This window comes from Pygocentrus nattereri, chromosome 2, assembly GCF_015220715.1.
Source record: "Pygocentrus nattereri isolate fPygNat1 chromosome 2, fPygNat1.pri, whole genome shotgun sequence".
NCBI lineage: Eukaryota > Metazoa > Chordata > Actinopteri > Characiformes > Serrasalmidae > Pygocentrus > Pygocentrus nattereri.
The window spans coordinates 9,189,895-9,215,232 of record NC_051212.1 but is presented as its reverse complement, the minus strand read 5'-3'; the positions used below and the strand labels follow the sequence as shown (position 1 = coordinate 9,215,232).

General features: G+C 43.4%; 1 protein-coding gene across 1 annotated transcript; it reads left to right on the top strand.

The window, feature by feature from the left end:
- The first annotated feature begins 11,012 nt into the window (after positions 1-11,012).
- Positions 11,013-19,845, top strand: LOC108416851 (macrophage mannose receptor 1-like). Its single transcript, XM_037545331.1, has 8 exons — positions 11,013-11,052; positions 12,463-12,524; positions 12,653-12,727; positions 18,004-18,042; positions 18,129-18,343; positions 18,641-18,806; positions 19,090-19,452; positions 19,545-19,845. Exons 3-8 carry the CDS (start codon positions 12,718-12,720, stop codon positions 19,550-19,552), a joined length of 801 nt encoding a protein of 266 aa, XP_037401228.1. The 5' UTR covers positions 11,013-11,052; positions 12,463-12,524; positions 12,653-12,717; the 3' UTR covers positions 19,553-19,845.
- Positions 19,846-25,338: the final 5,493 nt, after the last annotated feature.

Sequence of the window (25,338 nt, the reverse complement as noted above, 5' to 3'; positions counted from 1 at the left end):
GGCTAGTACTAGGAGGCCACTCAATAACATCAGCAGGCCAGTTAATGCCTTTTTCGCAGTAGATATAAGATGCAATTCCTGCCTGTCCAGTCACATGAACTGACCAGGTGTAAACGGGGTCTGTAAGCACTGGGCCTCCCTAAGGACAGCTTTGAAATGGATTTTTTCAATTTTCTCTCTTGCTTTGAACTTTAGTTAACTTTAAGATCACCAAGAGGAACCCATCCATCCATCCATCCATTTTCTAAGCCGCTTCTCTGCCAGGGTCGCGGGGGGGTGCTGAAGCCTATCCCAGCTGTCATCAGGCAGAAGGCAGGATACACCCTGGACAGGTCGCCAGTTCATCGCAGGGCAGACAGACAGACACAGACAGTCACTCACACCTAGGGGCAATTTAGCACGTCCAATTGGCCTGACTGCATGTCTTTGGACTGTGGGAGGAAACCAGAGAACCTGGAGGAAACCCACGCAGACACGGGGAGAACATGCAAACTCCACACAGAGAGGACCCCGGTAACCCAGCCGGGGAATCGAGCCCAGGACCTCCTCGCTGTGAGGCGACAGCGCTACCCACCACGCCACCGTGCCACCCTACCAAGAGGTGCTCCTCACTGCTGGGCTTCAGTTACATTTAGGGCATCATGTGCCTTCAAAGAGTTCTTTGGTGATACGAAGCTGAAATCAGATGTTCACCAGCTTCTTGTTCCAGTTTTCCCGTTACACCTTAAATGGTGCAGCAGTCACATTCTGGCGCTTCAGGCATCAGAATTGCTGGACTATTTAAGGTGGAACGGGAAAGTTAGCTAGCTAGCTACTGAAACTTTTTTTTCAGCTTGTTATGAAGAAAATGACCATAGTACATTGAAAAACATTAAACTAAGGAAATACGATAGTTATCATAATTTTCTGAGAAAATTCACTCATTTGTGGGTTTCTTTGGTCGCTTGCACAGCCATCTTTCCGCTTTTTGTTTAGTTTTTTTTTCCCATGATACACTTTTTGGACTGTTCCTCTATTTGGAAGGCCATGTAGCCCCAGCACTTTGCCCTACCCCTCTATCTCAACAAAAATTGGGGCACCCTACCCCTAGGAGAGAAAACGCAAAACAGAAGGCTAAGGGCAAAGTGGTAGGGGTGAGGGTGAAATGGGATTGGGCCTAAGTGCTGTGGTTTTACCTGTAGTTTCAGTGCTATTTGGATGGGACTGTGTTTAATGGGGAGGTGCATCATTCACTTTTACCAGAGAATTTAAAGTCTTTAAAGTTTATGGCTAACTTGCTTGAGATAAGAAATTCTTATATAAAAGGCAGAGATGGGAGTCTATAGGTATTCAGTTGTATTCAATTGAGTAGTAAAACCATAAACCTGTGCACATCGTTCTCTTATATACGGAATAATTATATACCGTCTGTGCTTCCACGGTGCTGTGTTTATTATCGTGTTAAAGCATTGCTGTTTGGTTAGTACTTAATATACGACACACTGATTTGAGGTGCAGATATATATATATATATATATATATATATATATATATATATATATATATATATAATAAAACGATAAGTTGAAATCAATTAGTATTGGCTAAGGACTTAGAGAAGGCCTTCAATACAAACTTAAGTATCATCTTCTGCAAAGCCAGTGCCACTGACTGGTGTTCTAGTGCTTGTACTCTGCACTGTACATGAACATCTTCAGTACCGTCTGGCTCTGTAGTGTTTTTCTCACATGCGAGACGGTTGCATAACTTCACTGGTTTGTTTGTGCTGGAGGTGGCAGCCTCTCTCTCTCTCTCTCTCTCTCTCTCTCTCTCTCAGTATCTCTCTCTCTCTCTCTCTCTCTCTCTCTCTCTCTCTCTCTCAGTATCTCTCTCTCTCTCTCTCTCTCTCTCTCTCTCAGTATCTCTCTCTCTCTCTCTCTCTCTCTCTCTCTCTCAGGGCAGGGTGGGAGGTGAGGGGTTGTTTTTGGAGCGCTGACAGGCTGAGGGGTCTGTGGTGACAGATTACAGGCTGTCAGCTGTCTACAATTCGTGAGGTGTAATCAGGAGTCAATCACAGTCCACTAAGCTCACAGTGTCACGACTGAGCACAATACAGGTGTTATCAGATATCAAAGCACAGCTCTCTCTCTCTCTCTCTCAGTATCTCTCTCTCTCTCTCTCTCTCTCTCTCTCTCTCTCTCAGTATCTCTCTCTCTCTCTCTCTCTCTCTCTCTCTCTCTCTCTCTCTCTCTCTCTCTCTCTCTCTCTCTCTCTCTCTCTCAGGGCAGGGTGGGTGGTGAGGGGTTGTTTTTGGAGCGCTGACAGGCTGAGGGGTCTGTGGTGACAGATTACAGGCTGTCAGCTGTCTACAATTCGTGAGGTGTAATCAGGAGTCAATCACAGTCCACTAAGCTCACAGTGTCACGACTGAGCACAATACAGGTGTTATCAGATATCAAAGCACAGCTCTCTCTCTCTCTCTGTCTCTGTCCCTCTCTCTCTCTCTCTCTCTCTATCTCTCTCTCTCTCTCTCTCTCTCTCTCTCTCTCTCTGTCTCTCTCTCTGTCTCTCTCTCTCTCTCTCTCTCTCTCTCTCTCTGTCTCTGTCCCTCTCTCTCTCTCTCTCTCTCTGTCTCTGTCCCTCTCTCTCTCTCTCTCTTCCAGTGATTGTGTAAGTCTGAGGTTCTTGGGCGTTCTTTAAGGTTCTTCATTAAAGTTTTGGAATTCCAGTTAAAGTGGTTCAGCGTTGAGTCTTGATTTAAACTGTCTGTAAATACAGGCTCCTGAAATTCCAGCAGTCCCTCCACTGAACGTAAACAGGGTCTATAATGGGTTTTATGCTGCGACCGTGCGACTGAAGTCTGGAGGCATGAGGAGAGAAACATGTTTATGTCGTGACTGTCTGTCTGCTGTGAACCGGGGCTAAAACGTGAGCTGGGTGGGGGAGAGGTGCCCGTTACATAAGGCCAGGGTGGGTGGGGGGGCTGGAGCTGGACGCTCTGATGAGAACAGCAGACGTCTCTCTGCACAAACAGCAGTGGATCACCAGGTGTCTCTGAGAGAGCGTTCCCAACTCCAGCTCCTGAACTCCACCTACACTGCAGTGTCACCCTGCTCTAATACATCCATTCAGCTCCATTAACCCTCAGCCACAGTTGGAGCCAGCGATAAACAGAGCGTGTTACAGAGCTGCTGCTGACATCCATATACATAAAAATAAAGCGTGCCAACAGCTCATTGATGCATCCAATGAGATAATGAAGTCATGACCACAATTTAGTAAGGTGTGGGAATGAGTTCATGCCTTACTAAATCATGGCCATGCATTTGAATCTTGTTCTCACATCATAGTAAGTTGTGACCACACATTACTATCTCATTACCATGCCTTACTAAGTTGTGATCACACATTGGGATCTTTATCCCACACCTTACTAAGTTGTGGCCATGCATTAGGATCTCATTCCCATGTCTTACTAAGTCATGGCCATGACTTAATTATCTTGTTACCATGCCTTATTAAGTCATGACCATGCATTATGATCTCGTTCCCATGCCTAACTAAGTTGTGGCTACGCATTAGGATCTCGTTCCCATGCCTTACTAAGTTGTGGCCATGCATTAGGATCTCATTCCCATGTCTTACTAAGTCATGGCCATGACTTAATTATCTTGTTCCCATGCCTTACTAAGTCATGACCATGCATTATGATCTCGTTCCCACACCTTACTAAGTTGTGCCCATGTATTAGGATATCATTCCCATGTCTTACTAAGACATGGCATTATTTGTTATACACAGGATGTCACCAGTGGGACTGTAGCATGTTATAACTCTATGTTCATTATTCATCTCTCAATTTGGTTTAAACTCTGGGCTCTGCACTTTCACTACATGCCCCGTTTATGTTTGTAAGAAAAGGAGGAGATTTTTTTATTATGATTTGAATTTGACAAAAAGTTACTATTGGTGGGAAAATGCAATTGCAGATTCAAACCAATCTGGAAGAGTTGGGACGTAGGCTGATGTACAGATGGGTGATATAAAGTCTTTTAGTAATGTGTTTGGCCACCAGAAGCTGCCAGAACAGCTTCAATTTGTGGCATAGATTCTCCTCTGGAACTGCATATGAGGGCAGGAGCACCAATTTTCCAAAAGAGATTCCCGCAATTGGTGTTTTACTGATGGTGGTGGAAAGCACCATCACTTTGGTCAACACTTTGGTCCAAAATATTCCAAAGATGTTTCACTGGGTTTAGATCTGGTCACTGTGAATTTCCATACTCATCAGACTTTTCGGCATCCCTCGTACCCTGTGGATGTGGTCATCATCCTGAAAGAGATGATTCCTATAAGGATAGAGGTGTTTCATTATAAGATACAGACAGTCAGTCAAAGTAACTTTCTATTGATTTGCAGTGAACCTTCCATGTAAGGCAGTGGTCACCAACCCTCCTCCTGGAGATCTGCTTTCTTGTTTCTTGCTGCTCCCCATTTACCACTTCTGAGCCAGTGAGTCAAAGACTTCTGAATAAGCTGATTGGAGTAGGTGTGGCAGGTTGTGTACCACAGGTACAGATAGAACTCCAGGACCAGGGATGGTGACCACTGCTCTGCTGGGACAGGTGGACCCAAATCCTGCCAAAAGAATGTCCCCCACAGCATAACAGAGCCTCCAGACTCCCTTACAGTAGGGATCAAGCATTCAGGCCTGTACTGTTCTCCTTGATGTACGTTGCACATGCACTCTCCCACTTGTGGAGAATGAGGTAAAGAATGACTCATCTGACCAGATCACCACAGGGGCAGTCGTGGGCTGGAGGTTAGGGAGCTGGCCCTGTGACCGGAAGGTTGCAGGTTTGATCCCCAGGGCCGACAGTCCATGACTGAGGTGTCCTTGAGCAAGACACCTAACCCCCAACTGCTCCCCGGGCGCCGTGGATAGGGCTGCCCACCGCTCTGGGCAAGTGTGCTCACTGCCCCCTAGTGTGTGTGTTTACTGGTGTGTATGTGGTGTTTCACTTCACGGATGGGTTAAATGCGGAGGTGGAATTTCCCCGGTTGTGGGATCAAAAAAGTATCACTTAATCTTTTCACTGTTGGCCAGTGCTGATGGCTTTAACACTGCTGAACACTCAAATGTGCGTTCTTCTTTGTATTGAGGGTTTATGGACACGTGTGGAACAGTACTTTTTCTGTACTAATTTCACACTAAAGCACAAGCATCATGGTCTCGACCGGAACTCTATTTACTGATGTCTTTCCATATACAGTATATAGTCATTTAACCAGTTATATGTTCTATTCTTTGGGTTCAGTTATCTGTTCCATTCATTGCTCTTTACCACATTGGGCATGGGCTGCTGCCCCACTTGTCAAGGCTGCCCGGACATGGGCTGTGGCTAGTTCTGATTTTGCAGAGTATTGACCACTGAGATGCCAGTGCCAGGGACCTGTTAGGTAGGCTTTGGCGCCGGATGTGTATCTGGAAAATTTTCTTGGATGAGTTCAAGCCACGCAACTCAAGCTGAACTAAAAACTCTTGGGTTTCTTATAATAAGAGTAGTGACTCAGGGTCAGCTTTTGTTAAAACAATCATACTCCTTTGGACACCTGAGACAAAAACTGACCTAGACTGTTTCTCTCAACAGTGGCGTAACAGGTCGTCTGCACGGCCATGTGCAAAGCTTTTGGGCTGGGTCTTGCGTAATCTGAGATGCAAACAATCACAAGGCAAGTCCAAGATGATATGTTGTAATAGCGAGACAAACCTCAGAGCAAGTTTTAAGGTGTAATGACAGAAAACGTTATATGAAGTATCTGGATGGATGTATTTATATCAAACAAGTGTGGAGGTTTTCATTTTTACACAGCTTATGTGACAGTAAGAAGGCGCCTACCCAGTTCCTATTCCTACAACCACAAAAGTGTCAAAGTGAACAGTGTACAATGTAAATAGCATAAACCCCATAACAAGATAACAAAATTCACAGAAACTATGAACAAAAATGATTAATCATTAAGCAGACATGGGAACCTTTGGTTAAGGCAGGGGTCCAGAGCCGCATTCGGCTCTTTTACTGCTCAGCAGAATTAAATTTGTAGATAAAAAATAAAATAATCCTCCTTTACAGTAAATTGAAGCTCTGCTAACACAGTTTTAACAGTAAATGGTCTGAAATGCTGGAGGTAATGTAGAACTGATAATTCGCCCTTTAAAGCTAAACGTTGGCACACACATTGCTGGCCACCATAGCAACACAGACAACAGTCCTAGCTAGTAGCTAATGAAACGGCAAAGAGAAAGATTAAAGATGAACATCGATAATTTGGAGACTTATTTGTGTTTGTAATCAGTCCAGCTGGTTTCCTGATACATTTAATCTGCGACAAGAACTTGTCAAACTCTAAAAAGTCATGAAACGTTTCCTGCCAGAGATGTGAGAAAAGCCACTATAGCTGAACTACAGCTTAAAGCAGAGCAAAGTAAGGCTGGATTTTATTTACATTTTAGCCTGTACTAGAACATTAGCGCAATCTGAGACATATTTACAGCCAAGATCTTAAAACATTACTTCAATAAAATGGACATGATAAGTTCTGGCTCCCAAAGTGGTTTGATTCTTGTTGACACTTGTCAGAATGGCTCTTCTTAACGCTTGGGTTGTCGAGCCCAGGGTTAAGGAGCGTACATTCAGCTCGTGGTAAGGTTCACCTCCAATAAATGCAAAGCTGATGTTATTTATTTATTTGTTTGTTTGTTTGTTTTGGAAATTGGTAGAAAAAAAAACATCTTACTGCTCTTTCAAGGAATCATGCATCCTTTACTCATCTTCCCAGGCACATCTTTGGAAGATGCGTCTGTATATCTAATATTTCTCAGTTTGAGATGGTTGTATGCTTAGTATAAGATTATCTTATGACTTAATTTGAGACATTCTTAGTCGTTTCAATAAGAAAAGTTATTTAAGTCGGATTATCTCACTATGTTGGCAGACGATTTTGCTTGTTGAAGGAAATATGCTTGAAACAAACCAAACTATCTGCCGACGTAGTGAGACAATTTGCTCTTAAAGCATTTAAACGACGTCTAGAAATCAACGAATTAACCTTATAAACCATTTTTTGCAGTGCGCACCTCATGTGCGATTTCCCACTTCTGAACACTGCTATAAATCGTACTTTGATTAATCAAATGACCTTACATCTAGTACATATTTCAGATTTTGCAAGACGATGATTGTTTTAAGCTTATGGTAAGATTGTTAACTTATTTCTAGATGTTTTTCACTTATTTAAAGTAATTTTAGTAAATCAGATCGTTTCATTTTAGATCATTTTGCTCGTTTCAAACACATTTCTTAAAACAAACAAAATGATCTGCCAATACAGTGAGACAGTCTGACTCACTGAAAGAGCTAAAAACAAGTAAATAATAATAATAATGTCTAAAATGAATGGAAATAACCTTATAACAACATATTGACTAGATTCAAGGGTTGAGTCTGAAGGAAACTAGGATCCTGTGCTCATTGATCTCAGTTTGAAGTCACTGCCTTTATGGCCAGTATTGTATTCACCCTCCTGGGCAGCGTCAAAGGCTCCCAGAGCCACTTCTCAAACACATTATAAACACACGTGTCCTCCAGAACCAACACGTGTCGTAAACGCATGCAGCATGTCGACGCATATGTTATAATCATTCAGGGTCCGACAGCAAAAACGCTGGAGGGGAAAGTCTTACCTAATTGGTCGAGTTACGAGCTCATAGGGGACACAAACACAACAACAGCAGGCCGAGCCTCTGCCGCAGTCAGTGGCCATCACCTTTGAAGAAAATGCGTCTTGTTTGCCATAATTGGAAAAAAATTGAATGTACACAGTTTTACCACTGAATCCAAATGGAGTTGATTTGCACGGAAGCTACAAAGATAATATAGCTAACAAGTAAACAACTACTTACCCTAAATCGTCACGCACTCCCGTCAAATCATGTTCAGGAGTCTAAACTGGACTTGCTTATGTCGTTTCTGACACTGTATTACACACTGTTGTCTACTAACATGGACAGAAGCACAGACACAATTCAGGCTGCAACATTGTCTCTACTACTGTTCATAGCTATGCAATGTCCATTAGTAGTCCAGCTCTTCGTCTACATTTGATTCAAGGTGGACATTGTGTTCTCTAAATTGTTCTCTTAGTGTTGAGTGCAGCAGAGCACAGCCTGTTTAATGGAAAGCCTAAAATCACCAAATTCACTTCAATAAAAGTCAATCCTGACAGGCTGACGGTGTGAGGAGTGGACAGTGGACGTGTCCTTCTGCCAAAGCATTTTGACTAGACTTAAAGATGGTGTTTTGGTCAGAAAGTGATGATCTATTCTGCATGTGGCCCCTGTGGCTGTGGACTCTACAGAGCCTTTGGGTTCAGGGCACGCTCTCAGACATGTGCTGGGCACAGAATGTTCAGGTGTTCAGCACTCGTTTCTGCCGTCTTTTATGAGCGATTTACGGTTTCCTGTAAGGCCGTGAGTCTGCATGGTGGTGATGTCGGCACTTGGCAAGCTCTGAATGGCACAATTGTCCCACACTTCGATTTTTTACACCTGATGAATTATGTGAGTGTTTTTAACAGGCTGGCTGCACATGATGAAGGAGTAGCTCAACCAAAACCTCAGATTTCCCCCGAATGTCTGTCTGCCTGTCTGTCTGTTTAGCCATCTTTCCATCTGTCTGTCCATACGTCCGTAAGTCTGTCCTTCCATCTCTTTCTTTATTTTATCTATTCATCCATCTGTCTGTCCTTCTATCTATCTGTCCGTCCGCCCGTCCGTCTATCTATCTATCTATCTATCTATCTATCTATCTATCTATCTATCTATCTATCTATCTATCTATCTATCCGTCCAACCTCCATCTGTCTGTCTGTCCGTCCATCCATCCATCTATCTGTCTGTCCTTTTATCTATCTATCTATCTGATCTTCCATCCATCTGTCCATCCTTCCATCTGTCTGTCCATCCATCTGTCTGTCCTTCTATCTATCTATCTATCTATCTGTCTATCTATCTATCTATCTATCTATCTATCTATCTATCTATCTATCTGATGTTCCATCCATCCATCCATCCATCTGTCCATCTGTCTGTCTATCTGTCCATCCATCCATCCATCCATTCATCCATCCATCCATCCGTCTATCTATCTATCTAGTGCACTTTAGAGACAGGATTGATAAGAGAATAAAACCAGGAGATTTGAATTCTACTCATGTTTCATGTGGATGGAGATGCAAATTATAGCTCCTTAACAAGCAGCTTGTTGCTACGTCAGAGTAATGACCTCCACCCATGTGCTGCACAGTCTGCTGTGAGCCTCGCCTTTTGACGTTTGGACAAAGCCATAAAGTTGACGCAATATCAGGTTCAGCTCAGTTTGGTCAGTTTGTCCAGATCAGTATTAATGTTGTTTTGTTCCAGCCGGTCTGTAAAGCTTCTCACAGCCCGTTTAGTTTGGCGAATGGTGTTGGGTTCATTTCCGGCTGATTCCAGGTTGTTTAGCTGTTCTTCTGTCTCAGCTGCCGACTGAAAAGCGGCTCAGTGGTGACGACAGTTTGGGAATTTAGTGTGGTCTCATCTTCAGAGTCGGACCAAATCTGCTGTCGGTCAGATGTGATCTTAATAGTGTCTGTTTTCTGTTTCTGCACAAAGTAAACGTTCAAATGACTTGAAAACATTCAATTGACTTGAGCGTCTCCTACAGCTGTCAAAGTCACTGCTTAGCAACAGCGGCTCAGCAGAGTGTTTGTGAAAATTGATGTTATGGTGAAATATCAGCACGGGTGCGTGGCCAGAACTAACTGTTGTATAAATTCAATTCAAGCTAGTTTTTAGTTGGCTGACCTAGTTTTATTGCTGAGCTAGTTATTATTTTAATCCGGTGCACCCAATGTTCCCAAAAATCATCAAAAAATATTTTAAAAATATCAAATCTATTTTTTTTAACTAAGCTCAGGTACACTTTTAAAATTCTTTTCATGTGTAGCTTTTTGCTACTACTCTTTGTGTATATAGTATGATTGCCATGGTTATCTGATTACCATGGATTTTGTATTTCAGTTGAAAGAGTAAAAATATATATAATAAAAAATAATAAACATTACTAACGTGCTGTCATTAAAAGGCCATAATACTGTTATGATTATTCAGTGTTGTGGCCTTAACTTAGCTGACGAATGCAGACCGACTTGAGGATTAGGACTGTTGATTAGGGACTCGAGACTCGCCTATACTGACTCGGGACTTAAATCATGACTCGACTCTCTTGACCTAAGACTTGAGGGTGAAGACTTGAGACCTACCTACTACTTGCAACTTAGTGACTTGTTCCCAGCTCTGCTGTACGCTGTGGGGAGGTACATCAGCACACAGGTTTCCCAAGTTTGAAGGCTTTTGGTGATTTGCTGTAAATGTGGCTCTTCTGTTAATCCTGTTTATCCCCTGCCACATAGATGTGCTACGTCCGGCTCCACTGTGGTCACACGCCACGCTCACGATTTAGTAATTGCCCATCTTCAGCCAATCTTCATGGTGCCTGGACATCCAGCCAAACAGGTTTGTTTAAAGGAAAAAAGACTGCAAAACAAATAAATGAATAAATAAATCTCCGAGGCTTGCAGGCTCTGCCTATTTCAAAGTCTTTGTGTGAAATATTGTGGTCAGGGCCGTTGGGCAGAAGACAATGTCCACTCCTAGTGTGCTTGTTTGCAACTCTTCTGTTATTTCAGTTCAACCTTTTATCCTTCCAGTGTTTTAGTTCTTCTTTCACTCTAAAGAAATAGTGTAAATAAATAATAAATATGATTATTATGTTGGAATGATGCTTGTCTTGTGTAATGTATGAATCCACTGTGTGTGTTCATTTGCATTTGTTCTGCGGCCCATCATGTAAATCACGTAAAAACCCAGAAAGAGTTGGGTTTTTTTTGCCTTGATATCCTTGTTATGTACAGTCATTCAACAGCTGGAAGGAGATACAGGCACTAATAGAGCAGCTTCACCAGCAGTAACAGGTAAGAAACACCTCTCAGACTCTAAACACTGTTACTGAGCTTCAGTCTGAATTTAGTCTTAATGCTTTTGGTTTTAAATAAATATTCCTTTATTTCCTTTACTTCGATTTTTAAAGCAAAAAGGAGAAAAAGCTGATTTTATTCATTTGTACATTTTTATACATCCTCATATCTTTAAGAGAAGATGGTTTAACTCTCCCCAGGCCAACACACCTGATCCAGCTCAGGGAGAGTTTGGTCAGTAGCTGATTAGATGGATCAGGTGTGTTGGGATTGAGAGTATCTGGAGCTGGTCAGGGCAGTGGGTCTCAACACTGGAGCTGAAAACCACTGGGCTAAAACAGTCCCGGCTCTCTGCGTACACAGAGGTCCATGTTGGAGCCCGTCACTGAAAACCAGTGCTGTGGGTCATTAGATTACAACCTAATCTCAGGTCAGTTTTTCAGACAGGGGTTAAGCCTAGAGGGGAAAGTTTGGGTGCCCTGGTCAAATGACTTTTTGTTGGTTTTCTAAGTGAAAATCTAATGTTCATTTTTAAAAATGTGTTAAACGCAAATAAATAGAAACTGGGCCCTGAATTTGCGGGAAAACGCCAAATTTATGTGGACTTATTTCACTTAGACAGCCTACAAAAGTCATTTGACGGAGGTGTTCAAACGTTTTTCTAGAGAAAAACAGCAAGAAAAGGAAATCGCTGTCGTTGGAAGAAAACCTCATATCTCCATTTTTGACATTTTTCAGTTTTTTGACATAATTTGAAAACGTCAGTTAGAGTTTACATTATATGTAAATTTCATGATGAATGGCCTAAAAGAAATGACCCAAAATTACTTGGAAAAAATTCTGGTTCCATTGACTTACATTAAAAGTAAACTAGGTTTTTACCTTCTCTTGTAAAGTTACCAGGTCAGAGGTACAAGGTTTTCTTTGACAGCAGCGATATGCTTATTCTAGTAATTTCAACTTTTTTACATGCTGTCATATCAGCAATCATTCTAAAGTCATTGGGTTATTCATATTAATAACAGCACAGACTGACCTGTTGACCACATTAACAGGTTTACTCGACTGGACTGTGTCCCACGTTGTAGCTCATCACTGTAAACTGGTTCTTTGGGTTTTTACTTACAACCTACTTTAAAAATATGAAATGAGTTTGTCCCTGTTACTGAAATGGCCAAATCTGGGATGTTTACGTTTTTATTTTTCTTTGTTTTGAATCCATGTTGATGTTTACAGTGTGATTCTACACAGAAAAGCTATTCATGTTATCTCCTATCTATTTTCCTGTCTCCTGTATTTCCTTTTGATTTTACATGGCGCCAGGCTCCTGTCCACACTGGCCAATCAGAGCTCAGCATCACCTGTTTATTAACCACTAGCACCTGTTCGTCTGCTCTTCCACAATAGGCCTCTTTCTCTGGAGGTTTTCCAACGTCCTGCTGGGGTTTTTTGTCTGGGTGGTTATTCCTGTAAGTCCTTATCTCTGATATGTTTGACTGTGAATTTGATATTTGCTTGTTTAGACACACTTTCCACCTGCAGGCCTTAATATTTGCATAAATGTCTAGCTTCTCAGACACTTTGCTTCTTTTGCCAGCATCATAACCTCAATGAACTGAAGTGGAAACAGTTCCATTGGCACACCATAACACTACCTCCACCATGTTTGACAGTAAGCTGCTTCTTCCCATCTCCATACTCTTCCCATCATTATGGTCCACGTTGATCTTGGTCTCATCTGTCAATAAGATGTTCTTTGTTTTTACTGTAAACTCTTATCTTGTCTTCCTGTTTCTGAGGCCTATCAAATGTTTACATCTTGTGCCAAATGCTCTGTGTTTATTCTGGTGAAGTTTTTCTGACTTTGGCCTACTGGAGGATGTTCTTGGTCTGGCTGACTGTTCTAAAGGGGTTTTTCTTCGCCAGGGACAGAATTCTGTCATTCTCCATGGTTGTCTTCCATAGTCTTACGAACCCTTTACTGTTTCCGACCTGGCCAATCCATCCTTACTTGCACCCGATAGTTGATTTGGCCACATGTAATGGTTCTGCTGTCCCTCTGATGGGTTTGGTTTGATTTTTCAGCCTAATGATGGCTTATTTCACTGGAAGTCAAGCTCTTCGACTTCATACACACACATTTTCTAAGCCGTTTCTCCCTCAGGGTTCTTTGACTTCATTTTCAGTTAAAAACAACAGATTTCAAATGCAAATGGCATTTTTAGTGACGTTTAAGTGAGACAATGAGGTAATAACACACCTGGCCATGGAAAAGCTTGGCAGACAGTTGTACTAATACTTTTGATCCCCTTAAAAGGGGGAGGGTAGGTTGGATGTTCGTATCCTCAAATTAAAGCTGAAAGTCTGTGTTTTGAACAGAACAAATAGTAAAGTATTGACATGTTTGCTCTTTCATAAACCATGATGAGTCTTACCACATGCGCCACGTGAGGCGTAGCTGCTTTTCATATCATTTACATGGCATTAGTAGTGACTAGTAGTGACTCAGCTCCAGAAAATATAACACATAAAATCATGAATCAATATCTTTCAATAGTTTTCCATTTTCAATGGATTTTTACAAAGGAATTCAATTTACATGTAAAAATGACATTTTTACCCGTGAAAATTCATTTCTTACAAGCAAAAACTGATTTACTCGTCAAAATTTTTTACTAGTTAAATATAAAATTTCACATGTGTAAACTGAATTCCTGAGCTCAAGAAAAATAGGAAATAAAAGCTAAACCAGCCTTTCAGCATGAATTTCCACATGCCAGTTTTTTTTTTATGTGGAATGAATTCATTAAACTTGAAGTCATGTTGGTAAAAATTGCTACTGCAGTTAAAATAAACTGGAAAATGTTGCATCCCAACCTCACCCAGACTGTGCATCTTAGGAGACGTCAGTGAATTGGTTATGGATGCAAATACATCACACATAGTTCTCACTGCCCTATGCATCGCCAAGAAAACCATCCTCATTAACTGGAAGCAAAAAAAAGATCTACATATTACTCTTTACAAAAATTTATTATTTGATCACATTAGTCTGGAAAGAATGTCTGCTTCCTCTAAAAACCAGTTGGAGGAATTTAACTCTCTTTGGCTCCCACTGATCAACTCCACTAGTTAGTCGGGGTGGTTGGCTGTGGTTTCATCTCCCGGGTGGCCTAGTTGGTGGCTGGGAATTGACTCTGGGATGACTGCTTGTGTCGGTAACTTCCTGAGTAAGCTGGGGGGCCTCGGCGGCTGACCTGGGGTGTCTGTGTGCTTGCCCTGGTTGGTGGTGGATGGGTGGGGGCACAGGGGGCGCCGCCGTTTTGCCTCGGGTGCAGGTCCGGGGATGCATGGAGGGCGGGTGCAGGCCCTGGGTGGGGTAGCTGGCCTCCCCTCCGGGGCTGGTGGCGGGACCCGGGGCCCGATGCCTTGGAGCCGCCCGACCCCATGCTGGGTCCCTGCCCGTGCGGGGATGGCTTGCGCCGCTGCGGGCGCACCACCGGGTGGGGCGGGTTGACCTTGCGTCGGGGCGTCGGGTCTGTGCCTTGGGGTTCTGGGGTGCCTGAGTGGCGGGGGTGGGGCGGTGTCCAGTGGGGGGGGGTGTGGGGTGGACTGGGGGCAATGGGTTCCTGACTCAGGCCAGCTTGTCTTCTGTCTCGTTGATGTCTGTTGTTGTTTGACTGGAATGGTTCGGTACAGGTGTATATAGATGTGGGGGTCTATGTGTAGGTGTATATATGAGAGCAGGTGGATGTGTGGGTGTATATAGAGGATGAATGTGTCTAGGTGTACATATATGTCTAAGTGAATGTGTGGGTACACATGAGGGTAGATGTATATGTGGGACGGGTGTGTGTATGTGTGGGGGTGTGTGTGTGCGGGGGGGGGGCTGTGTGTGGGTCCGGGGGTGTGTACGGGGGGGGGGGGGGGGGGGGGTGGATGTGTGGACGCCCGCGTTCGCATGGGCATGTGGTGCTGTGTGGTTGGTGTTGCTGGGCGGGCTGCTCTCTGCGGTGGGGGAGGTGGGGGCTTGGGCGGGGTGGCGGCGTAGGGTGTCTCCGTGACCTCCCCGGGCCGACCTCATCCTGCCTCGAGCGGGGGGACAGTGAAACGCGGAGCCTCATGAGCCAGCTAGTCAGCTGGCTCTCCTCTTCCAGAGGATCATTGCCTCTGGACCTACATACCCCCCCCTCCATCCACCCCCAGACACACACACACACACACACACACACACACACACACACACACACACACACACACACACACATACATACATTACTCCCCCACCCAAGCAAACACACACAAACACACACAGTACTCATACATTTAGGATCCTGGGGGCAGGCATGTTGCCGGGGGTCAATGAGGTCGACCCGCTGTCATAGCCTCACTCGTCTCCTGACGACTGTCTGTCCCTCAGTTTTTACTGCACTTTAGACATTCAGGGCTTTTGAGGGGACGGTGTAGATGGACACCGCAGACCAGTGGCCCGGTGCTTATCCCATGTTTGCTCACACACCTGTCCCCCCAATTTTAACTACACCATAGTATCACACACTACCCCACATTCATATACACCAACTCCTGCACTCAACACTTCACTGGAGGTGGAAGGGTGGGAAGGTCATCCCTCACCCGTTTCCTGCTCCCTACCGAGGCGGGGTGTTGAACGCCGGAACAGGGGCTGGGCCGGGGGTATTCCTGGCGTCCTGGGGTTGCTGCCCGGGCCCCCGCCGCCCCCGTCACGGAGGGTGGCCTGTATGGCGGTGCCAGTCATGTGGCATTGTATGGTTGGGTGGGTGTGGGCGTCTGTGCGCCCGCGCGCATTCTTCCCTGGCGTGCGCCCTCAGACTCGTGTGCAGTCGTGCATGTTCCTCCCGTGTGTGCGCCCCCCCGCACGTGTGCACGTTCGTCCCATGTATGCATCCATATACAAACTGTTACTGGCTGGCCTTTCCATTCGCCCCCACCTCATCTAGGGGGACGGGGGGGTGTATATATGGGTGGGTGTTTGTACATATTGGGGTGATGTGTATGTATATATGTGGGTGTATGTATGTATGTAGGAATGTATATAGGTGTGGAGGTATGTGTGCGTAGGTGTATATATAGGGGTGGAGGAATATAAGGGAGTGAAGGTATGTAGGTGTATATATGAGGTTGAGTGTATGTGAGGACAGCTGGTTCTGGGTCGGGGGATTGTTGTCCCCGGTCCTCTCCCGGCTGCTCCCCTGTGGTTGCTACTTCCCCCCCAGATGGGGGGCGCCTTGGGGCTTCAGGGCCTGGCCTGGTACTCCGGCGTGACGGTTGGCCCGCTCCCCTGGGTGGTTGGGCTCCTGGGCGGCTCAGGGCCCCTCGGCGGGGATGGGGCCCTGCTGGGTGGTGGTTGGCTCTCGGGCGTATGAGGCGCTGGGTCTTTGCTGCTGCCTCGTGATGGGGAGGGGCATCCTGGGGGCGGCTCTGGTTCCTCTGGTTCCCCTGGACCTGCGCTCCATGGCTGGGGGGGGTGCTGTCCGGAGTCCCCCTCTCCCTTCCGCTGGGGTGGGCATGCAGGGGTCACTGGGAGATACGGCCCAGGGTCTCCACTGCTCCTGGGGGGGCCGCGGCGGGCGGGATTCCCTGGTCTTTCTCTGCCTTCCTCTGGCCTCTGGGGGGATGTTGTCGCAGCTTTCTGCCCTCGATATTGAGTGCATCTTGTGACAAATTTATACTGTACTGCACTCACAAACACACACACTCACATACACATACATCACAGTCATTTGTGTAGTATCTCCAAGTGCTGTACGTCTCAGGTACACTTTCTTCTCTTTTCTCAGGAGCAGCAGTTGGTGAACCATCGCCGTGGCATTTGCGCTGTGTTTTTCTTTTTTTCTGCCCTTATGTTATTTCCCTCCCCCCCCCCACTGCTTATCTCTCCTCTCCCTTCTTTACAGATTCCCCTGGCCTGTCAAGTCTGGCATGATGCTAACACACTTTCATTAAAATATCAAATGTATAAACAAAATGAAATCAAATAATTAAAAAATAAATAAAGAAAAAGAAACACTGACAAGATGAGCCTATAATCTATAGTGCTCATTTTGGAAAAGTAAATCTGTTTGGCACAGTAACGCAGTCTGACCATAATTCTGATTGCAAATCTGCCAGACAAGACAGGCAAGAAAAAAAAAAAAAAAACAGGAAAAAAGCCCAAATTCCTGCCATTAAGAAATGAAATCTTACATACTAAGACATAGTTCCAATTAAAAGTTGAATTTTAAGATTTTAAGATAAAAAATTTTGCTGCATCTTTAGCAAACAGTTTACTTTTATTTGTGATTCCTTATCTTAGCTTCAAATTCATAGCTCTGTTTGTGAGAATTTTAACTTTCTTTATTCTCTTTGTTTTCGTTTCTTTCTTTGTATCCATTTTGGAAGTAAATCATAGCTTCACTTGGTGGGTCCTTACTATGATCTTATTTACATGTGGATTTTGATTGGTTCTTGCTTACAACACAGGTGAAAGTAGCAAAGCGTTAAACAACACACAGATGTGCCAACCATGGTTCTTTGGCTTTTGTGACAAAACAAAACCAGTGGATTCAAAACGAGCTGATTTTACAGCTTAGATTCCATATATGGACAATATGGACAGGGAATAAATGGGACATGTTGCAGTACATTACTATTTTCTGAATACTTTGCCATATTAAGTAATGTAAATTGTTCATTTAAAACCAGTAAATCAGTAAATCAGTAAATCTTAAAACAGTATCATTTCATTTTTAAGCTGTTAAAGGTGTGTGTTTTTATGCTGGAGCCTCTCTGTTATTCTCAAATCCCTGATTTTGGCTGTTGTTACTGTAAATAAATGTAATGTCCCTTAAACAGCGTGATCTAATGTGCTGGTAGTAAAGACTGTGGAGGTGTTTAATGTGTGGATTGTGTTTCTCTTGTTCTCCACAGTCATGAGTTCAGCTCTGTATCTGGTCCTGCTTTTCTCAGGTCAGTGTAGCTTCATGATCATCTGTAAAACTCTCTGCTGCTTCATTACTGTACTGTCATGCTGACGAGAGCTTTCATCTCTACAGCTCTGTGGACGCTCTCCTTCTGTGGGACGCGTGAGTTTTATGTGGTGAATCAAGATAAGAACTGGACCGACGCTCAGAAATACTGCAGAGAGAAATTCACTGACCTGGCCACCGTTGAGAGCCAAGAGGAGATGAACGCTCTGATAGCTGTTCTCAATGGGAAAACAGGCCGTTTCTGGATTGGACTTAAGTTGAAGAATGAAAATGACAACAATGTAAGAAATCTAATAAAACTGGGTGCAGGCTTGGAAAATTACGTAATTATTGACTGTTAGGTTAGAGCTCTGCGCTAATCCCTATTTGTTTGGATTTATAAGCATTATTTTTAAAACATACTTTATTTTGGCTGAAAACGTTTTAAAACACAAACGCAGTTTCAATCATCTGAAATCCTCTGAAGAATCAATGACTGAAATCCTCATGTGGCTGTGAAGATGGTTTTATCTGGTGTGATGAGCTCTGAGAGGTCAGTGTTTAAACAGTTCACTGATCAGGTATTAATGTGTTTCTAGAGCTGGATCTGGTCAGATGGGAGTAACTCCTCATACAGATACTGGAATGATAAAGAGCCAAACTTTGGTAGGGGTCCAATGTGTGTGGAGTTACTGCAAGGCTCTGAATACAAGTGGAATGATGCAGGCTGCCACAATCATAATAAACACTTTGTCTGCTATAAGAGTGAGTATATGAGCTGATAAATGCAGTACAGCTGTTACATTTTCAGTTTATTCACTTTTAACCTTTTATTTCTCAGTAACTACAGTAAATTGTTATGCATAAGTATGGACACACCATACTGTAAATGTACAGTAATAGTCTAACGAATGTTTTAAAAAGCGAGGGTGACCATTTTTAAGTAAACATTTACTTTAAATATTAGTTTAAATGTGTAAGAATAGTGAGTAAATGATGCTGGGGCAGCTAACAAAGGTGCTAATCGTTTTTATTCACCCTCCTGCAGAGCTTCCACTCATCCTGATTAATCAGACCAAGACGTGGAGAGAAGCTCTGAGATACTGCAGAGAGAATCATGAGGATCTGGTTTCTGTTCACACTGAGGAAATCCAGCACTGGGTGGAAAAAGCTGTTTATTATGCCTCCACTGCTAATGTGTGGATGGGTCTGCGTCACACCTGCACCCTCAGCTTCTGGTTCTGGGTGAGCGGAGTGTCAATCTGCTACCAGAACTGGGCTCCAGGGAACGGGACAGGGGTGGAAGACTGCAGTAGAGGAGAAAGAACAGGAGCGGTGCAGTCTGGGAGTAAGCAGTGGGTCAGTCTGCCAGAGGATCAGAGGCTCAACTTCATCTGCACCACCTCTGAGGGTGAGAGCAAGACTTCTGTAGATTATAATAGCAAAGATGATCAGAGACACATAAGAAATGACTCATTCTTAATCTTGCTTGTTTCTTTTCAGAGCTTTAGGACCAGAATCAGGCAACCACTACTGGAACAAGATCTACATTTTTCGCAGTAGCTGTCGATTTTTACTAAATTTGTGTCTCTTTTCTATGATATATTACATTATGTTCATGAGAAATTTAGAAACAATATATAAATCAATGTAAATGTAGATATTTTAAAAGGCTATATACAGATGGGTGATACATTAAAGAGTGCAGATGTTTCCAGACAGGTATAACGGGTTCTTCTATTGCTCTAGACTTGACATTGAAACAACAGAAGAACCCTTTTTGGTGCTACATAGAACCATTTTCAGAAAGGTTCTACGTAGAGCCATCTACAGCACTTTCTCCATCCATATGGAAAACACTTTCATGATGCAAAGAACTGTATAATCACACAGAGTTCATCCTGTCATCAGACCACTAAGATCTGGGGGCTTTTCCCTGTCATATTTTGGTCCATTAGTCCCCTTTGAGGGAAGGCTCAACGCAAATGAATTCAAAGTTATAATAATTGATCACCTTTATTCTATAAGTGTTTCATCCTGAGGGAAGTGGCCTCTTCTTGGATGACGGTGTCCCCATCCACAGGGCAGGAAGGGTCACTGATGAGCATGAAAATGGTATAAATTATATGTGATGATATCAACCCAGTTGAACAGCTATGGGAGATTTTGGACCAGTGTGTTTTACAGTATATGTATGTTTTTTTCTTTTATCGCTCTTCTGTATATTGAGAATATCAGTAATACGTAGCTCTCTTTGCTGTACTTTACAGTTCTTGTTTAGTGTGTGTCTTCAATAAATGAATAAAACATGTTATATATAATCTAGACAGTAGTGACTCCTGCTATGATGTATGGTTTGGAGACTGTGGCTCTGTCTAAAAGACAGGAGGCTGAGCTGGAGGTGGCGGAGATGAAGATGCTGAGATTTTCGTTGGGAGTGACAAGGATGGACAAGATTAGAAATGAGCAGATCAGAGGGACGGTGAAGGTGGAGCAGTTTGGAGATAAAGCCAGAGAGGCCAGGTTGAGATGGTTTGGACATGTGTTGAGGAGGAATAGTGGATATATTGGGCAAAGAATGTTGGAGATGGAGCTGCCGGGTAGAAGGAGAAGAGGTAGACCTCAGAGAAGGTTTATGGATGTAGTGAAGGTGGACATGGAGATGGTTGGTGTGAAAGTAGAGGAGGCAATGGATAGGGCAAGATGGAGGCAGATGATCCGCTGTGGCGACCCCTAAAGGGAGCAGCCGAAAGAAGAAGAAGAAGAAGAAGAATATATAATCTGGACTATTATTAAAAGACATGACGCTTTGTCTTGATTCTTTTTTTTTAATCCGAGGCCTTGTGGCCTCACCACTACCCTCTAGTAAGAACCTTTATTTCTAACACTGTAGGTACTGTTCAGCACCTGCTTGAAAGCCTCTCAGTGGAACACTAGCATATTTAACACTGTATTTGATTTAAGACATTATGATAGAGTGCATACATAGAGTGCAAGCAGCAGGCCTGGAGTCACGGGGTCACTTAGGGGGCAATGCCCCACCAACCAATCATGACGTCCCACGAAACCCAGAATTTTGCATATGTCTCTTTAGTAGAAACAAGAAGAAATCAACATACAACTGAACTTTGCATGCACTGTTTGTACTGATTATCATAGGAAGGTTTGCCTGCATGATTTTGTATTGGCTGCATTGTTGGGATGGTGCTGTCGGCTGTTTGGAGATAAATTAAGTGATACTTTTTTGATCCCACAATCGGGGAAATTCCACCTCCGCATTTAACCCATCCGTGAAGTGAAACACCACATACACACTAGTGAACACACACACTAGGGGGCAGTGAGCACACACTTGCCCGGAGCGGTGGGCAGCCCTATCCACAGCGCCCGGGGAGCAGTTGGGGGTTAGGTGTCTTGCTTCTGTTGACTCTTTTCTGAATCTGTGGCTCCTTTGGAACTGCTGTAGATTTCCAGCCCCATATTTTCCTGTTTTTTCTTCTGCCACATGGACGTGCAACCTCTGGCTCCACCACGGCTTCGAGAGCCTCACTTATGATTTGGTTAACGGCAAAGTTTAGCCAGAGTAACAGCGTCTATGATGCCATGATGCAAATCTCCAATGCTAGTGGCTACTCAAGCCAGAGGCTTTGTGTTTTTAGGGGCCAGTATGTGAAATGCTGTGGCCAGGGGCGTTTGGCAAAATGCAATATCTGCGCCTGCTTGATAGGATTTTTAAAATCCAGATTAAAAACATATTTGTTTTTTGCTGGCGCCTGTTTTTCTCCCATTGTTTGTGATTGTGCTGTGAGGTTTCGTAACTAAAGAGAACAGCTGTAAATAGGTAACTATGATTATTACACTTAAATGCTGTGCTGTTTGTGGTATATTTGAATACACTGCATGCATATTCATTTGCATTGTTCAATGTGCCGTCATGTAAAGCTTCATAAAACAAGCTGGAGAGATTCTCTGAATCTTTTGATGATATTATGGACTGTAGATGATGAAATCCCTAAATTCCTTGCAATTGCCTGTTGAGAAACGTTGTTCTTAAACTGTTGGACTATTTGCTCATGCAGTTGTTCACAAAGTGGTGAACCCCGCCCCGTCCTTGCTTGTGTACAATGAATGAACCTGCTCACCTGTGGAATGTTCCAAACAGGTGTTTTTTGAGCATTCCTCAACTTTCCCAGTCTTTTGTTGCCCCTGTTCCAACTTCTTTGGAACGTGTTGCAGGCATTAAATTCAAAATGAGTGAATATTTGCAAAAAACAATAAAGTTTATCTGTTTGAACATTAAATATCTCGTCTTTGTAGTGTATTCAATTGAATATCGGCTGAAAAGGTTTTGCAAATCATTGTTTTCTGTTTTTATTTATGTTTTATACAACGTCCCAACTTCATTGGAATTGGGGTTGTATTTATTTATTTATCCTGATTTTCTTGTTTTATTTTATTTGAATAAGTATTTTCCGGTTCAGTCCTGCAAAGTTTTCATCACCTGCTTTTTGCTGCAAAGAGGAACCAGTGCCCGTTTTGTGTCTGTCTATTAGTAATTAACTAGGCTGAGTTTATTTTCCTGTGAATTTGACCTTTGTTTGCTTAGCTACTCAGCCGCCTGATGGGTTTAATATCTCAATAAGCTTCCAGCCCCTGTATTATACAGTGACTTTATATGAGCAGACAGTGTGTACATCACGATTTACTTTAATATTTAGTTATATAGCATTAAATAATGGGCATTTTTCATGTAAAATACAGATCCTGAAGTAGATATTAGTGAATCAAAGTTATAAAAGATATATATTTTTATATGGTGAAGTCTCTCTGCTCTTCCACTTTAAGGAGTACATGTGATTTGTAAATGTAACTAAATGCAATAGCTCTTATTCATCAAAGTTGGCTTCCAGTCAAATCTGGCTTAATAACCTGAAAAAATGCTTGATTTGTGTTAAACTCACCAAATATATTATCAGTATCATCTATAAAACCAATAATAAGAATTAATAATAACTATAGAGTGTAGACATGACAATCCTGTACAAAAGTGGATGTACTTATTTTTCAAACATGTTGATGCAACTATTTGTAAGGGTTCAGCCGGCCCCGCCTGCTTCCAGCAGAGGGCAACGACAGCAATGTGTCCAGCCTGCACTGCCTGCGGCCAGTAGAGGGCGACGACAGCCAGGTGTCCAGCCTGCGCTGCCTGCTGCTAGCAGAGGGCAACGGCAGCAAGGTGTCCAGCCTGTGCTGCCAGCTGCTAGCAGAGGGCAACGGCAGCAAGGTGTCCAGCCTGCGCTGCCTGCTGCCAGCAGAGGGCGACAGCGGCAAGGGGCCATAACTTCAGGGAACTCCAATTCCCAGAGTCCCACGGACTGATTGGGTCCAACTCGGCACACCTGCAGACTCCACTACTTAAGACTGTGGCAAACTGTAGTGTTTGTCACACCTTTGTAGAGGGGTGACTGGTATGGGACTTAGTGTTGTTAAAGAAAAGAAAAGAGGGCTGGGAAAAGAAATTGCCCCAACACTAAAGAAGGACTACAAAGAGTAACTGTGCCAAAACTACTTAAAAACCACAAGAAGGCTTGAGCTACAAACTGCTCCAAGCCATATAAAAGGTTTTTTCATACAAACAAGTGTCACAAAGTCTGACTTCCCTTCAAAATTACAGAGGAAGTAACTCTTGTTTGAGCACGCAGGTTTCATCATCTCTTTTGTTTGACATTCCTGCCTCTTCATTTTCCCTTTTTTGGGGTGCTTTAGCTGTTGTCACCTGTGTGTCCCATTGATGCAGTGGTAACTCTGTGGACCGCCGGTCAGTACAGCGGCAGTTCGAGCATGGCTCCGGGTCACCTCAATCACAACCTTCCAAATATGCAGTCCATTGCCCCTATAAATTTATTTAGTCCTCTGGGGGTCCGTCTCCCCGCCGCCCTGTACCACTATTCCATTTAAAATGTGCTTTGCTTTTGTTATATGCTCCTAATTCCTCACAATACACAATGCAAAACCCAGCTAGTGCAGAAACATGTCATAGACAGCAATAATACAGCACTCTGTGTTTATTTAAGGTAAATGATTATACATGCATGAATTAGGGAGTGTTTAATGTAAAGTGTATGCATATGAGGCACTAGTAGGCTGGCGCTTGATTTCACGCACTGAAACAGATTCATTATTTTTGCAGTGGAGTCTCTACTTGTTTCTATGTCATGTAAGGGTTTCATGAACCAGACGCAGATCAGTCCATACGTTATTAAAGATGTTAAATCTGTAGATGAATGAGGACTATTGTCTCTTAAACAGTGTGATCTAATGTGTTGGTGATCTAATGTGCTGGTAGTAAAGACTGCTGAGGTGTTTAATGTGTGGATGGTGTCTCTCTTGTTCTCCACAGTCATGAGTTCAGCTCTGTATCTGGTCCTGCTTTTCTCAGGTCAGTGTAGCTTCATGATCATCTGTAAAACTCTCTGCTGCTTCATTACTGTACTGTCATGCTGACGAGAGCTTTCATCTCTACAGCTCTGTGGACTCGCTCCTTCTCTCCTTCTGTGGGACTTGTTGGATGTACTGGAAGGAGTTTGAATTGTACTTGGAGGAATTTTAGTTCTATTTGGAGGAGTTTTGGTTGTGCTGGGAGTAGTTTTGGTTGTAGGAGGGGTTTCAGTTGTTGAATGTGTCTTGGAGAGACAGATGCGTTTATGCTGCTGTAACGTGGCTCATACGGGTCTCAGTCCACCTCCTGAAGTGGTCGGAGTGACCAGATTTGCATCTGTTTTAAATGCATCTTGGGTGCCTTTACACTTGCATGTTATGTGGTTTGGCTCAAGACGCATGACGGATCCTAACCAAACTGTGACTAAAGTGACGTCTGTATTATGATCTATTGCAAAGACATCAGTAAATATGGAAAGGTAAGGTTGAAAACATGCATTGAATGACCATGATATGTGTTTATAAAAGCAATATAGAAGGAGAAACAGGAGAAGTGCTCAGATGGCTAAGAGCACCAGTGCAGGGTGTGATCAGATTGTCAGCAAGAACAGAATATTATAGTAGACCTACGGTGTATAAATGCCTCGCTATAAAGGCATTTATATATGTAAAAAAACATCAGCACTGGTCTACAGAGAAAATGATCTGGTCAGACGAAGTGGGCAAGCGCATGTTCAGCATGCACCAAAACTTGAACGCTTGACCCCTATAGTGTTGGGCTGGTGACACTGTTCTGCTCTTGTTTTTGTCCAGTTATTCTACTTAATATCTTGATTTCAAGTAAATAAAATATTGATTT